The 16,944-nt window shown below is 37.4% G+C and overlaps 1 protein-coding gene across 6 annotated transcripts in view; it reads left to right on the forward strand.

The window, feature by feature from the left end:
- The window catches only part of GRM8 (glutamate metabotropic receptor 8), a 952,263-nt gene that overhangs the window by 821,963 nt on the left and 113,356 nt on the right, over positions 1 to 16,944 (forward strand). For 5 of the 6 annotated variants that reach the window (XM_043969215.1, XM_043969212.1, XM_043969213.1 and 2 more), the window contains exon 9: positions 3,529 to 4,464. The exons of the other annotated variant lie outside the window; for it this stretch is intronic. In XM_043969215.1, the coding sequence (XP_043825150.1) occupies positions 3,529 to 4,464 (936 nt within the window). The remainder of the gene's footprint in view (positions 1 to 3,528; positions 4,465 to 16,944) is intronic. 6 annotated transcript variants of the gene reach the window in all.

A 16,944-nucleotide genomic window follows, 5' to 3' on the forward strand; every position in this document is an offset into this window, starting at 1 on the left:
GCCACCTAGCTACCCCAGTATGACTTTTAAATTCTATTTATTAATATGAATTCTTTGTTAGGAAATTGTAGCAATCTTCAATGAATTTCCTTCATGACTAGTTCTTACTATTACCAAAAGAGGAAGAATAATGTTTTTTCAGGACAAATGATGTCACAGGGAGCATATCTGAGAAACAATACACATTAAACTCTTAATTATTAATAAAGATTTAAATCGGGAGAATTTCCTTAGGAAAAAGCATGATGCTTGGCTAACAAATCAGTTTTCTTTTCCTAGAAGTGGCATGAATGGATTGCTGCCTTGGTTTGGCACAAATAACACAAAATTATAGAGCACCTCCATCCAAAATGTAATTATGGTATTCAAATAATTATCTCAGAAACATTAAGCTTCAGAAAACAGTATTTTATTTATGTATAAGGGTGCATTAGTGTATGAAGTCAATATTTTAGCCATTCAGTGGACACTCACTTTTTCTCACCAATTTTGAGAGAAGCCACTATGTGGTTTCAATATTGATTTTTTAAAAATTTAATGGATTCCTATAAGTAAATATCCATGCACAATATTCCAAACCTGATAGCAAATTAATTGAGTTATAATAAGTTGCCCTGCTATTTGTGGTAATGTAGTTCGACTAGCACCAACTACTCACATGACATTTAAAGTAGCAAATTTATTTCCAAAAGATTATCCTTAAAATTCAGAGTTTACTTTTTTCATTTTGCCTTGGAGAGCACCCTGAGGATGTCAGGAAGTCCTATCTGAGTTTACATAGATGTTGATAAAATGTATACCTCCTTTCTTTGCTTCACCCTGCCTCCAAATAATATCTAGTGCCACCATGAAATACATGGGCTACTGAGCATAACTCAAGTTATTGCATTCCCAAAATGGCAGTAGACGGTATAAGCTAGGGATGAGGGGAGGGACTCAGGGAAGTGGGTTAGTGGTTAAAAAAAAAATGAAAATCAGTGTACACAACTGTGGTGGTTATTCCTGGTTTTATGGTCCTTGATGCTACATGTTTTTCCCCAATGTGTTGCTACAAGGCAGTAGTGGTACAGTCTATAGATCATTGGACCTTAAGTCAGGAAGACCTGATTTTAGATTTGGTCTTATATACTTGGGCAAGTTCTTTAACTTCTATTTTCTTTAGGCTCCTCATCTATAAAATGAGAACAACAATAACCCCTACTTTTCCCAGGGGTCTGGTGAGAATTAAATGAGACAATATTTGCAACATATCTGCTGTACTATAAGATACTATTTATATGGATATTACATTACATTTGCTTTATTATTAATGCCATCATCATCATACTATTAGTGGCATAAGAAAGCTTTATTGCTCATGGCCCCATGCTGCATGATAAATTGAAGAGGTTTTTCCTTGAGTTGTGTACAACCCATAAGATACACCTTCAACTTCCTCTTTTTTTTTCCTTTTGGCAATTTCCTCTTGCCCCTGAAACTTTAATTTTTGTGTCACCATTATTTGCTCAAAGCTCCCCACCATGACTGCCTTCTCTTATAGTGCCACATACTTTGGTCCTTTCCAAACCCTCCAGAACAAAATCTTGTTTGCTAGTATGTCATTACTTAAAGGCCTCATAATACACTTGGCTAACAAACTTGTTAAACTAATGGTTTCCTAGATGACTTGCAGGCAGCATCAGTCTATCAGCAAGCATTTATTAAGTGCCTAATTTGTTCTAGGCACTGGAGATACAAAGACATAAAATGAAACAGTCCCATCATGTAAGTCAGTGAAGAAGAATTCCGTTTTGGCTAAGGGTAGAATAATAGTATTCTATCCTTCAGTTGTATCATTTAGACATGCTATCTGTCCATAATGGATCTAACCTATTAACCCACAGGATGAATGGATGAATGAATGAATGAACACTCATTAAGTGATTATTATTTTTGTTATAACTGTGCTAAATACTGATGACCCAAATACAAAATCAAATATAGTCCCTGCCCTTTAAGAGATTACATTCTGATAGGGGATGATAGCACACATTACAGGGGTATGTGGGGCTGGCAGCTGTTAAGGGCTAAAATTCTAGCTAAACTGTCTAAAATATCTAATGAGTGGTCACCAATAAATTATAAGCTTTAGCAAGAGTTAGACTTTTAAGCATTTATTAAGGAGAATAAGAATTTGGTAAAGAGAGAGAAAGGCCTAGATTCCTATCTATTAAAGGGAGAGCACATTTCTAGCTCCGCTCTCCACCAGAGTCCAAAGGAAAGACAGTGAGACCAAGCGCCAGTCTCTTCCTTCCTCCTCCCACTAGCTGGCGTCACTTCCTGATGCCAAAGAAAAGACTCCTGGTCTTGCCCTCAAAGACCTTCACTTCATGGGCAGAACTCTTCTACAGTAAGTCTCCAGCAGGTGGCATCATTCCAATCGTTACACAGCCAAGGTAATTTACAGGGATTATTAGTAGGGCCAGAGAAGAGTAGATTACATGATGATATATTTAGAGTTGAAAAGGGCATTAGAAGCTATCAATCCCAACCCGTCAATTTACACATGAAGAAATTGAGGTACAGGGAAATGAAATGACTTGCCAAAGATCAAGTTAGTTAAAGGTCTGAGGTGAAATTTTTTCACAGGTCTTTCATAAATACAGCCCAGTGTCATAAAAGTAAGATTGAATCGTATCCCTTTTAGGAACAATTGCTGAGTTGATTTGCTAAGGGGTCCAGAATAGGAATTAAGAGGAGGAGCAAGGTGGTTTCAAAGAATATATTTGGGGAGTAGGGTAGGGAATGAATCAAGTGAAGTAAGCCTGACACCTTCTTAACACAGTGAAACAGGTGAGGCATATACAAATCAGTGCAGCAGGCCCTCATTGCACAAATTCTAGTGACCATAGTGTTAAAACCCTTTGCTATCATGGTTTTTTTTTGGGGGGGGGCGGGGAATTCAGTTTAGTTCAGTGAATTATTTTCCTGGTGGTGAGTTGCAGATGTGAGAAATTTGTGTTTTGAACCTAAATACCTCTATGGAGAGACGGGACCTTAAACTTTAAGAGGTCCTTCTTTGGGTATTTCTCCTTGAAGCTGGCACAGTGTGTGCTTTGTGTTTTCTAAAATATAGTTATGGAAATTACATCTTCATGTGTATTTATTCAGCTCCTACTTATTTCAGAACTTGTCATTTAGTTATATTTGTGATAAACTCCCGAAACTTTTTTCTTTGGGATTTGTTTTTTTACCCCTTCGTTAAAACAACATCAGAGTCCATAAATCTTTCTCCAAATGTCAGATTGGTCAGCAGCTGAGGAGTAAATGGAAACTAATGACACTCATCAGGCTGATGACACAAATGATTTATTGGACACAATCATTTAACACTTTCATAAAGTCAATATAAGGGAAAGAAACTGGCTTATTATGGTAAACTGTATTTGTACTGTCAGCCTATTGTGATTTATTGTAAACCTGTGGCTAGGATTAGGATATTATAAATGGGGAAAAAATGGAAGGCTCATTAATTTTTTATACCTACAGGTAGAAGACATGCAGTGGGCTAATAGAGAGCATACTCATCCTGCATCCGTCTGCAGCCTGCCATGCAAGCCTGGGGAAAGGAAGAAAACGGTAAAAGGAGTCCCTTGCTGCTGGCACTGCGAGAGGTGTGAAGGCTATAATTACCAGGTGGATGAACTGACCTGCGAACTTTGCCCTTTGGATCAAAGACCCAACATCAACCGAACAGGCTGCCAGCTCATTCCCATCATCAAGCTGGAATGGCATTCTCCCTGGGCCGTAGTGCCCGTGTTCATTGCTATCTTGGGAATCATCGCCACTACCTTTGTCATCGTGACCTTTGTCCGTTACAATGACACGCCGATAGTGAGGGCGTCTGGGCGGGAGCTGAGCTATGTGCTCTTGACCGGGATCTTCCTCTGTTACTCGATCACTTTTTTAATGATAGCAGCACCAGACACTGTTATCTGCTCCTTCCGACGGATCTTTCTGGGGCTGGGCATGTGTTTCAGTTATGCAGCCCTACTGACCAAAACAAACAGAATCCACCGGATATTCGAACAAGGGAAAAAATCTGTCACAGCTCCAAAGTTTATCAGCCCAGCGTCCCAGCTGGTAATCACCTTCAGCCTAATCTCTTTGCAGCTTCTAGGAGTCTTCGTTTGGTTTGCTGTGGATCCTCCCCATATCATCATTGACTATGGAGAACAGAGGACACTGGATCCAGAAAATGCCAGAGGGGTGCTCAAATGTGATATTTCTGACCTTTCGCTCATTTGTTCACTTGGATACAGTATTCTCTTGATGGTCACGTGTACTGTTTATGCCATTAAAACCAGAGGTGTCCCAGAGACCTTCAATGAAGCCAAACCCATTGGATTTACAATGTATACCACCTGCATCATTTGGTTAGCTTTTATTCCCATCTTTTTTGGTACAGCACAGTCAGCAGAAAAGGTAAGTGTTAAGAAACTGAATTACTTTGGATTTGCCTTTTCTTATCCTCTTCTATGACCATGCTCTCCCATATTTCCTAGGCTCATTTGTATTCTCTCTTGGTACTTCACCCCATGCTAGTCTTAGAATTATACATATTTTTCAGGGTCACAGTGCTCTGAAAGTGAGTAGGGTAAGCAGGATTTCCATGAAGAATATTTAAATACACTTTCTTCTCTGGAAGACTGGAGAATTGATGGATTATATTTTTTGCATGTCTCTCGCCAGGCCTCCAGCCTTCCAAATTAGGCTTGGGTTGGTTTGGGGAGGCAGGCAGAGTAAGAAGTAACTTCAGAGTCACTAAGTACCAGATATGTCCTACTCTCGGCAAAAGTTTCTCCCTTTCCACTTCTTAAGTCAGCAGGGTAATTTGTATATACCAGGAGAGATGGTGGTAATGGTAATGATTCTACTTCCTTTTCTTTGTCTCATTAAAAGAATAGGGTGAGGATGCAGTGTGGAAAAAAAAACTGAGATGAATTCTCTTTGTTCCTGCTTTTCATTCTCCTTTTTTCCAATAGTCTACTATAGACTTCTGGGAAGATAAGAGAAGGAAAAGAAAAAAATAGGAAAGGAAAGATGATGAAGCACCTGGGTCATTCAAGAGTTTGCACTGTCTCAAGAATTGATGCTCCTAATTCAACCTAACTAGAGAGGAGCAGAAGCTATCCTTTTGTTTCCTTATTCCCACTCTTCCCCCAACAATGCTAGAAAGGAAACCCACAGTTGAAGAGGAATAATTATTCTACTGGAATGACATAATTATATGTCCATGGAAAAGAAATGGTAAAAGGGACTCTGAGATAAAACAAAATTTAGCTGTCTAGTTTAGAAGTAGAACACTGTAAAAAGTTGGACATAGAACATCTCCCTGTGATACTTAATCCTCTAGTAAATTGTTCCCTCAAATGAAACAGTTGTTCTATCCTTTATTCGAAGTTGTAAAGAAGTAGAAGAACATCCTGGGGCCAATTATGCTCCTTTAGCAACCTTTAAAGAGAGACTCTGCAGGACTCTTAAAGTCCCAGCTAATTCAGATAGCTATAGCTCAATAGGGGAACTGAGAGCTCATTAGTATGAATATTCATCTTTTATTAGATCTATATTGCCTTCAACCATGTTCTTATAAGAAAAAAAATTACTTTAGCAAGCTTGCTGCTGATTAGGCTAAACTAACTATGGATCCATGATCTATGACTTGGGTAACTTTATAGAAGGCCATGTGGAAAGGAGCCCATGGTAGGAAAACAAAGCACAATCATTCTGACCTCTGAAATAAGAACTAGTAAAAACCCAATATTTGATATATGTAAATGAGAATATATCCTTTAACTTTCTGGTTTGACTTAAGAGAGAAATGTGTGGGTCAGAATTGCATTCAGTATAAATTGTGCCCATATGTTTCCTCATATCACAAGTTTCTGGTGACAGCTGTGGCAAAATGTACCTTTCAGATTATTGGAAATTATCTATGACTTGTTTGAAGAATTGGAATCCATTCCTGATATAGTTACCAGTCCTTGGGCAAATCACTTACCTTGACCTTAAGTTTCTCTCTCTCTCTCTCTCTCTCTCTCTCTCTCTCTCTCTCTCCCGCGCTCTCTCTCCCGCGCTCTCTCTCCCGCGCTCTCTCTCCCGCGCTCTCTCTCCCGCGCTCTCTCTCCCGCGCTCTCTCTCCCGCGCTCTCTCTCCCGCGCTCTCTCTCTCTCGCGCTCTCTCTCTCGTGCGCTCTCTCTCTCGTGCTCTCTCTCTCGTGCGCTCTCTCTCTCTCTCTCTCTCTCTCTCTCTCTCTCTCTCTCTCTTGCTCTCTCTCTCTCTTGCTCTCTCTCTCTCTCTGAAGTAAATTATCTCTAAGTTTTCTTTATCCTTCTTAACATTCTAGGCTTTATGAATGTATGGTTACTAATGCCTTGAAAAGGAAGTATTCTTTGGTGAAAATGTTAGTTTTAGAATCATAGGAACTGAGTTCAAATCTAAAATCTGCCTGAAACACAGTAATAAATTTAGTCAAATTATTAAACCTTTGTGGTTCTCAATTTTCTAATTTATCAAAGGAAAAGACTGGACTAGAACAGTCATTCTTCAAATTGTTGTGTGTCCCTTGGCCTTCTGGGAAGGCCTGTGGACCCCTAATCAGAATAACATTTTTAAATACAGAAAATATAAACATAGAATTATACAGGAAAAGTTACATTGGACTAGTTATTGATACTGGTCTATTATATATTATATGAATTCTGACCATTTACTTATTTGTTCACATAGATACATCATTACCTTGATTATATATGTGCATTTACATAAACAGTTTGTATATATATATATATATATATGTTTATATACACATACACATATACATACACACACGTATATATGTTTGTTTGTATATGGATGTGTGTATGTATAGGGAATGTATAGCTATGTGTACGTGTGTAGATGTATATGTATACACACACACAGACATGCATATGTCTTCAGTCGTTTCAGTCTTGTCCAACTCTTCATGACCCCATTTACAGCTGTCTTGGCAAAGTTACTGGAATAGTCTGTCACTTCTTTCTCCAGATACATGCATATATACACATGTAAATATTTAGTTGTGTATATACATATTTGTATATACATGTTATACAATATATGATAACATATTTCAAGTCCATAGTCTACAGGTTAAGAACCCCTAGATTAGATGATTTCTGAGGTCCCTTGCAACTTGAGACTGATGATTCCCTCATCCCTAAGGCCTTTTCCAGCCCTGAATCTATCATCCTATGACTTTAACTTAAGCAGTAAGTCGTCCTTATCTGAGCTGAAGAATGGCTCTCTGCTCACATAACTTTGTAACAAAAAAAGTGAAAATAAACATCTTGCTTTCCTGTATTGTAGAAAAATGAACATTTGAAAACAAAATCTCTGACATTTGAATACTTATTGTGAGTTTTTCCCCTATTTTTCCTCTTCTATTTTTTAAATTATAGGCTACTCTTAATCTTCATATAATAACTTCCAGGAGAAAAATAGTGAAATTAAAATGCTAATAAGATGGTTTTGTTATTCAGTTAATTCTTTTAGTGTCTCCTTTTTTTGGTAAATAACACAAATCTCTACAAGTAATCCTCTTGGACTTCATCATGGTAGTTCAAACATGTTATGAAAGTATTTTTTATAAGGGATAAAACAGTGGTCATTATTTGAGATAGAGACAGTAATGGGAACACAGAAAGATAGAGGCAATGTCACAGAAAGACAGATAATACAAGAAAGACAGGAGAAGGAGAGAAAAGGAGTATCCATGGGTCAGAATGTGGTTTTGTTAGAGTTGCTCTTTCTTCTTTAGCTAATACAGAACTTTTTCAGAATACAACCATTATAAAACATGTTCATTGGAACTGGGTTTTACACAAGCAATTTGGTTGAATGAAGAAATGACTAAAGAGATGAATGAGAGATAGTATGCCTAGAATTTGGAAGTAGATTATCAAGTCTTTAAATTGTTTAGCTGGAATCCGGATTTGCTCCGACTTGAACTAGCTATACATCAAGGTGCCCAAGTTATAAAATAGTTAAAGCTCTTCTCCTAAGGTGCTTGATATAATGAAATTAGATGTGATTCAAAAACCAAACCAAACAAAAAGAATTGTGCTTTCAAACTTCCCACCTAACACTCCTCTCTGCCTAAGGCACTTAACGACCCTTATTCAAGGTTTGTATTTGGGATGCTTCAGGATGGCCTTGCTTTTTCTTTTCTTCATTCAGATGGTTGAAAAAAAAGGGATAAAGACAATATTTTTTAGAAGACCACTATAAATGTGTTTTATCAGTTTTGAGTCATCCCTGCCAAGCCAACAGGCAGTCTTAAGGCTTTGACAATTCTTTGGAATAGGCCAAAGATAGGATAAATATATCTCTTAGGTTTTCTCATGCTAGACCCCATTTCAGGAAATAAAATCCTGTTTTAATGAGGTTTTACCAAAAGACTATCCTCTGTCAGACCATGTTCCAATTTTTTGGTGTAAAAAAGAAAATCTGATCACCAGATTTAAAAGATTTCTAGATCTGTTGTCCATTGCGGGTTCTGGCACTTCCTTGCTATCTGACCTCAGAAAAATTCTGGCATTTCTCTAGGCCTCCTGTATGTCATTGACAAAATGATCTTCAGATGTTCTCTAAAGTGCCTTCCAACTCTAGCATGTTTGTTTGTTTGTTTTGTAATTTAATAATTTGACTTTAGAGTGATTTGCATTGATAGGCTTGACCAATATGATGCCATTATTAATTAGTTTAATGACAGGAAGGCAGATAGAACACAAATGAACTACCTTCTGGTCCCTGGTATGCTCCATAGAAGAATAAGAAACCCATGGCTCAAAGGCTAGGGGTGATCCCACAACTGGAAATACCAGTGATCATGTTAGTTTGGTAGGGTGGGCAAGCAAGGAAGGGAATAGGGAAGTTAAATTGAATACAGGAGGGGAGAGGGACAGAGGGACAGAGAGAGGCACAGAGGCAGAGACAGAGAAACACAGAGATAAAAACAGATAAATAAAAGAGACAAAGTCAAAGAGAGACAGAGGCAGGCTACAGAGAGACAAACACAAAAAATAGAGGGAAAGTATAAGACAGAGACATACACACAGAGTCAGAGAAAGAGAGAACAGTAAGTCACAGAGAGTCACAGAGATAGACAGAGACAGAGAAATAGAGACAGACAGAGACAGAGATAAAGATGGACAGACATGGTGAGAGAGAGAGCTAGAGAGAGTCATGGACAAGGGGGAGATACAGAAAGTATAGATGTGATTTAAATTTCATCACAAGTGTAAACAAAGATAATTTAATATAAATGAAACAGGTAACATATCTGGGAGTTTTAATGGTTTTTACAATCCATATAAATCAAAAGTGTGATATAGGGAAAAGGGCTTGGACATGTGATTTAGTGTAGGGAACTCCTAGATGAGGAAAGTCTCTAGAACAATGCAGAGCCACACCATCATTGGACTTTATAGTCTTAGTGACTTGTCAAAGTCCTCGGAGGTAAAATGATAGTGTAGGACTAGAAAGGTTTACTTTTGTCAGAACATCTCTAAACTACTGTGTTCAGTTCTGGCCATCATATCTTAGGAAGATCTGGAGATCACCCAGAGCAGGACATATAGGAGAGTGAAGGCTTTGAGAGTAGGTCCTGTGAGGACCAAATAAGGAAATAGGGTTGTTTAGCTTGGAGAAGTAGAGGAGAGCAGCCTTTGGGTGGGGACACACCAGGTTCCTCTAGGTATATGAAGGGCTAAGGATTAGATTGGGGCAGCTAGGTGGCACAGTGGATAAAGCACCAGTCCTAGATTCAGGAGGTCCTGAGTTCAAATTCTACCTCAGACACTTGACACTTACTAGCTGTGTGACCTTGGGCAAGTCATTTAACCCTCATTGCCCCACCAAAAAAAAAAAAAAAGAAGGATTAGATTTGTTCTGTTTGGCCATGGAGGACAAATTACTTCTTACATCACCCTCAAGTAAATTATATTTTAAAAGAGCTGGGCCCCCTTGAGGGGTTAAAGGACAGGGGAAAGTCAGGCAGGATGAGTTAGTTCTCAAAACCCATTAGTTCCCCCAGAACAATGAGTGGAAGTTTTAGAGAGGCTTGGGATAATCAACAATAAGCTCCAAATGGAATGAATTGTCTCTGAAGGTTTTAGTGACCGCTTGAGAAGACGATGTCAAGCAAAGGCTGGATGACTACGTGTAGCATGTGTTGTAAAGAAATATCTTGTGCTGGGGGCTGGACTGAATGGCTTTCTAAGTCCATTCCCATTCTGAGAGTCTGTGATCCTGCAGGGAGCATGTCCTATGACTTCTAATTTAGTCAAATTAATTTTATCTCATTACAGGTAGGGTTCTAATAGAATGGTTCCAAAAGTATTTTGAATCATAATAGTATCATTAAATAACAGCTATCATTTACATAGAGCTTTATAGCCACATGCACTTTAAATGTATTTTCTCATTTAACCCTTACAATGGTTCCACTTGGTAGGTCAAAGAGGTATTATCTGTATTTCAGTATAGGACACTGAAGCTTAGTCCTGAACCAGGTGGATTTTTGGCTCTCCGTGGGGCTACCTTAAACAGTAAAGCATTTGCTAAATTGAATTAAATGTGTTCCATGTTTAGTTTAATATTTTTGTAGTCACTTGATATCTCATCCTTTTTATGTGGTTTGTAAAAGGAAGCAAAAGAAAACAAGGACTTTCTAGTAGTGATGGTTGGAATCCTCCATATGACAAGGTAGGAGACTTCTTCCTCAGATAAAGATTAGGGCAGCTTCAGGACTTTAACTTTGCCAAGTGCTTTAGAGATACTATCTAATTTGCTCTTCACAGCAACCTCATGACATAGGTGCTATTATTATCCAAATAGAATGTAATCTCCTTAAAGGTGAGGACTTTAAAAGGAAAAAAAAAAGTTTTGTCTTTGTTCTCTTGGTTCCTGCTCCAGGGACTTGCATGAGCAAGTATGCACTTAATAAACATATATTGAATTGAATTGAGATAAAAAATATAGCAGGCATAATGAAGACATAAACTCAAAACTTTTCTGGGATACCATGATGAAATGTTTTGCTTAAAATTGTACTTAATGAAATTTTGTGATTAATTGTGGAATTGCTCCATTTAATTGAATTAGGTGAACTTTTAAAAAACATTATACTATACACATATATCATTATTTTTAATGCAGTCTTTTCTATAAAACACTGCAATCTTTTCAATAATGCATTGGGTATCAGGTACTTGGTTAGAACTTCAGTGATGCTGTTGCATCATGGTTTTTATGGGTAAATTCGATTTTCCTTGAGTCATTCCAGTTTAAAATATCAAAAAATACCAAACTTTTAGTATGTATGAACACTTGCCTGCATTATATTTAAATGCTTTTCTAAATGTAAGCCACATGCAGAGGCATCTCAGGTCAGTCCAACATTAGCATTTAACTGGCCCCTCTTTTTAGGGCTCCCTCTCCACCCAAACCTCATCATTGGGAAATGTCAGCATCCTGTATGATCCAATCAGCTTTGGCTCTCATAACTCATCAGCAATCTCTTCCCCTCTGATTGGATGGTAGAGTCATGAACTTCTCCATTTAAGGAGGGGATAAAGGACAGACCACCTCTTCCTTTCCCAACTGGCTGAAGTCATTTTAGATTTCTTGAATTCCCCTTTCTTTTTGCTACCCCACCCCTACATCTTATATCTTTCTTTTGTATTTTGCTTCCATCCATTATATCGCAAGCTCTTTGATGGCTGAGACTGTCTCTTCATATTTGTATCCCCAGTGCTTAGTATAGTGCCTGGCACATAGCAAATGTCCCAATAAATTTTTATTGGGTTTTGGAAATGAACAGCAGTTCTGGAATGCAACTATTAGGCAGGGTAGAACAGTGGAAAACATGGATCATTTGGAGTCAGAATACTTGCGTTCAAATTTTAACTCTGTTATTTACATGTATGTCCTTAGGAAATATATTTAACCTTCCCGTAACTCAGTTTCTTTATCTTTCTAAAGGGGGAGGGGATAAAATTAAATAGTCTCTTAGGTCCCTTCCAGATTTATATCTGTGACCCTAAGAAATAAAAACTTGCAATACTTGTTAATATAGGGGGAAAAGAGCCTTATAAATGTTAAGATGATAAAAATGCCAAAAGGATAAGTTATGCGTTTAATAAACTGCTATAAAATATTTTGCATATCAAGAGAACTTCAGCTTAATTACAAATATAACCAAAAGGTTAAATTTTCAGCTATGGGAATTCAATGATTTAGAAAATTTTATATATCCACTATTCTAAACCCAAGTTAACCAAACATAAGCACATATATCGTATCCATTAGTTCATGCCTAGCAAAAATGATCATGTATTATTATAATGATTTCTTTATCATACATATAACCTATATGCATAAAGACTTATCTCATGTTAAATTTTCTACTGTCAACAAATTTTATGAATTATATATGTATATAAAGATATACATTTACAATGTGTGTATCTGTATGTATAATGTGTAAAGATTTTGCTTATTATTATTTCTAGATCTGTAAGGCATTTATTGCTACCAAGTTGAGTCACTTCAGAAAGAAAATGAGATGATATTTTCCATCAGCCTATCTGTTAGTTAAAAATGAGTATGAGAACATAAACGTGCAATGACTGCAATGACTGCAAATGTTTGTTTTCCCTATGATTTTTAAAAATTCACTTTGTGATTACACTCTCACCTAATTAGTCTGAAGAATGAGTCCATTGGTCATATCTCTATTGGCCTCTTGGCAATGGCAAACATGCATCCTGGGGCAGTAGTTCTGTTCTTCTTAACTAGCAGCAGCAGCCATGGTGATCTTGGTAGTAAGAACAGGGACACGTCTCTATAGGTCAAAGGACATCTTGGTTGGGCTCTTCTGCCTGATTACCTTTGCTCTTAAAGCATATAAAACTAATACTGTTGTACTAAAAGGTGCTGCTCTAAATGATTAGCTTCATTGGTTTAAACCAAAGTGAAAACAAAACTTCTGATCAATTTAGGCATGCAATTGCTTGGCTTGTGTTTGTCCCTGTTTCCCAATTCCAGAAAAAAGCAGCTACAGGATGACAGATTCAGCTGAGTGTTTTTAGATACTGCTCAAGGGGTATTGCAAAGTTTATCAAAACTACTCTCTTTTAGTACATAAAACTCAGCTACCAAAAAAAGAAACAACAACAAAAACAAAGCCAGCAATAATTTTAAAAATACTTTTTTTTTTAAAATAGATCACTATACCAGGTATTGGGGAAGATGCAAAGATGCATAAGTCTATAGAGGACAAACAAAGGATTGTCAAAAATAATCTTAAGACAAAGTTTTGGGGCAGGTAGGTGGCACAGTGGATGAAGCACCAGGCCTGGATTCAGGAGGACCTGAATTCAAATCCAGTCTCAGACACTTGACACTTACTAGCTGTATAACTCTGGACAAGTCACTTAACTCTCATTGCCCCACAAAAAAACAAAAAACAAAAAAAGACAAAGTTGCACATGAGTGCATAGGAGAACTAAAAACTATGGGCTTTGTCATCAGGAGCCAGGTATTCTAAACTCACATACAGTTTGTGTGGCCTTCCTTAAATCCCATTAACCCTAGGGATCAGTTTCCTCATTCTTAAAATGAGAGTACTGTACTGAATGATTCTTTCTAGTTCTAAAATCCTATGATGTAAGACCTAAACATACCAGCATTGACTGTCATTAATTCATACCATTTCATTCAAGAAACATTGATTTAGTAACTGTTTAGGAACAAGACACTGGGGATAATTGCAGGGCAATGAGGATTAAGTAACTTTCCCAGGGTCACACAACTAGTAAGTGTCAAGTGTCTGAGACCGGATTTGAACTCAGGTCCTTCTGAATCCAGGCCCAGTGCTTCATCCACTGTGCCACCTAGCTGCCCCCAAGGGAACATGCACTTTTAATTATGGAAATCAGGAAATGATTCACAGAGGAGGTGATATTTGACCTGAAGCTTCAAGAAATAGAAGGATTCTGAGATGGAGATGAAACATAGAGGGAAAATAGTAGGAATTGAGAGCAAATGACAGTGGGTCAGCCAATTTGACTTGAACATAGAGCTTTCAAAATGAAGTAAAGTAATGAGCAAAAAAGACTAGAAAGTTTGAGATTATGGAAGGCTTTAAAGACTAGACCAAGGAATTTGCATTCTATTCCATTCATTATTCATCTCTAAATTTATTCCATAATAATTGATGAATGGGCAGCTAGATGGTACAGTTAATAGAGAGCCAGGCCTAGACTAAGGAAGATTCATTTTCCTGAGTACAAATCAGGTTTCAGATACTTACTAGCTATGTGACCCTGAACAAGTCACTTATTCCTCTTCTTTACAGTTTCCTCATCAGTAAAATGAACTGGAGAAGGAAATGGCAAGCCCACTCCAGTACCTTTGCTAAGAAAACTCCAAATGGGGTCACGAAGAGTCGTACATGATTGAAATGAGAAAACCATAAAAAAATTAATGAATACATAATAGGCACAAAATATTGTGATAGATACCAGGAAGAACTAAAGATACATAAAATATTCTCCATGTGGGTAAGGGGCTTACAGTCTGTCAGAGTTTATAGAATTGGCACACTTAAGATAAAGAACAGAGAAACTGAAATTCTTCCAGGATGGTTTTAGCTTCATATTTTTATAGCAGTTTCTTATTAAAAAACAAAAACAAAAAACTGGATTGATCTAACCTGAAGATCTCTTTGAAGTCATAAGCATTTTAGAATGGAGTGAATTTAGTTGAATGATTTAGGCAGATGTTTTGAAAACTTCTGGGTAAAATTAAACTATGATGGGAGGCTGCACTAGAACCAGATGAGAATAGATGCTGTTGAGAGTGCATCTTCATTCAATGAAAAGACATAGTTTAATTTCCGCGCATTACTCGTTTTACAGATTTTGACATCAAGATGAATCATGTTCTTTCAAAAGATTATAAAGACATCATTTATTATCTCACTGTTTATTGCTATTCTGTATCAAATCATTCTGAAAACTCTTGTTTGAAGTTACATAAAAGAAAAGTAAGTTGTTTTAAAAAAATGTACGGTGGAGCTGTGGAAATAACCTGATGCAAACAAGAACTTATTCCCCAAAAGGTGAAAGGAGAATCACTATATAAGGATTTGGGAAGGAATGTATATTCAAATCTCATAAGGCTCTTTGAAATGTAGAGACCTCGATAAGATATTCAATTCAACAAAAGTTAAGCGTATACTGTATAAAGAGCCCAGTGATAGCTACTGAGGGAATTCTAGTTTGGGAGAGATGATTGCTGGCTTCATGGAGCTAACATTCTAGAAAGCAGATGAGATGCAAGCACAGATAATAATCAAATAGGGTAAAGACATATGAAACAAGGTGTTTCATGTGGTCATAGTAGAAAGCTTCATTAAGGAAATAGTGATTGAGTTGAATTGGAGAAGCTGAAGATGACTTCAGTAGTTAAAAAAAGCAAAAGGACATAGTAAACAGCATAGGCACAGAAGTAGGAAAGAATGGCGTTGGATGGGGGAGAAGTAGCCAAAGAAGAGACAGTCAAACTTTGACTGGATCATGGAGCATGTGGAGGGGACTAGAATAAAGAAAGGTAGGGTAGCACCAGACTGTTGAAGGGCTTGAATGACAGGCAAAGGAGTCTGAATGTTATTCAGTAGGCAATAAGGTGATATTAAAGATTTTTGAGCAGACATGTAATATAACCAGATGTGAATATAGAGAAGATAAGCTTGGCAGTTATGAGATTAGTGTGGGCAGGAAGATCTCTTAGAACTATATTGCAATAATCCAGGCCAGGAGTAATAAGTGTTTGTACTAGGGTAGTAAGAATGAGAATGGAGAGAAAGGGACATTTGGGGTGGGTATTTTTAAAATTGCTTGGGGGGGATGCAGATTCAGGATACAAAGGAGTCTTGTATCAGAGCATTTAAGTGGCAGTGCTCCCATTAAACTTGACATTACAGGGTGTTGCAAAAGCTAGAAGGGGGAAGGGCTATGACATAGACTCATCTTTACCTAATGCTTAATAGCATATCCAGATCTAAGAACTGGAAAGGATTTCAGAAATCATTTTAGTACAACCATTTTCTAAGAAAGGATTGTTCTTAAGATTTTAAAGCCTCTAGCCTCAATGTCACTTTATGGAACAAAGCTGAGACTGTACTGTTGTTAAGTTATTTCAGTTGCATCCAACTGTTCATGATTCCTTTTGGGGTTTTCTTGGCAAAGATACTGGAGTGGTTTGTCATTTCCTTTTCCAGAGCTGAAGAGTATATAATAATGTATAATAATGTATAATAATAATAATAATAACAATAATAATAACTAATGTTTACATTGTACTTTTAAATTTATAAAACACACATTATTATTATAATTATTAGCAGCATTTTATATAAGAGCAAAGTGAGGCCTAGAGATGTTATATTCCTTGCCCCAGCTATTAAGTGATGGAGGCAAGGTTCAAACTTAGGTCTTCCTGTTTCAAAGTTCAGCATTCTATCCATTGTGCCACTTCGCTGCCTGTGGTGCCTGTTGGATATTTCTAGCTTTTAGCACATCCTTCCCCAATGACCCCTAAACCAAGCTGCTGCCCAGCACTGTCAACTCTATGCTTCTGGAATAGAAGGATGGGTCATGAAATGGCTGATTAGGCAGGATACTTGCCACAGAGAAGACACAGGAGAAGTGTAGGGGACAGCAATGAAGATGAACTGTTCTTATTCATCAATTTTTCAAAGGCATTTAATACCAACAGTCAATCCAAAGTCTGGCTCTATTCAAAATCAATGTTTGGATGCCCAAAGAAGTTCTTCAGGAAACTCAAGAATATGAA

The sequence above is a fragment of the Dromiciops gliroides genome, chromosome 5 (assembly GCF_019393635.1).
Source record: "Dromiciops gliroides isolate mDroGli1 chromosome 5, mDroGli1.pri, whole genome shotgun sequence".
Classification (NCBI taxonomy): Eukaryota; Metazoa; Chordata; class Mammalia; order Microbiotheria; family Microbiotheriidae; genus Dromiciops; species Dromiciops gliroides.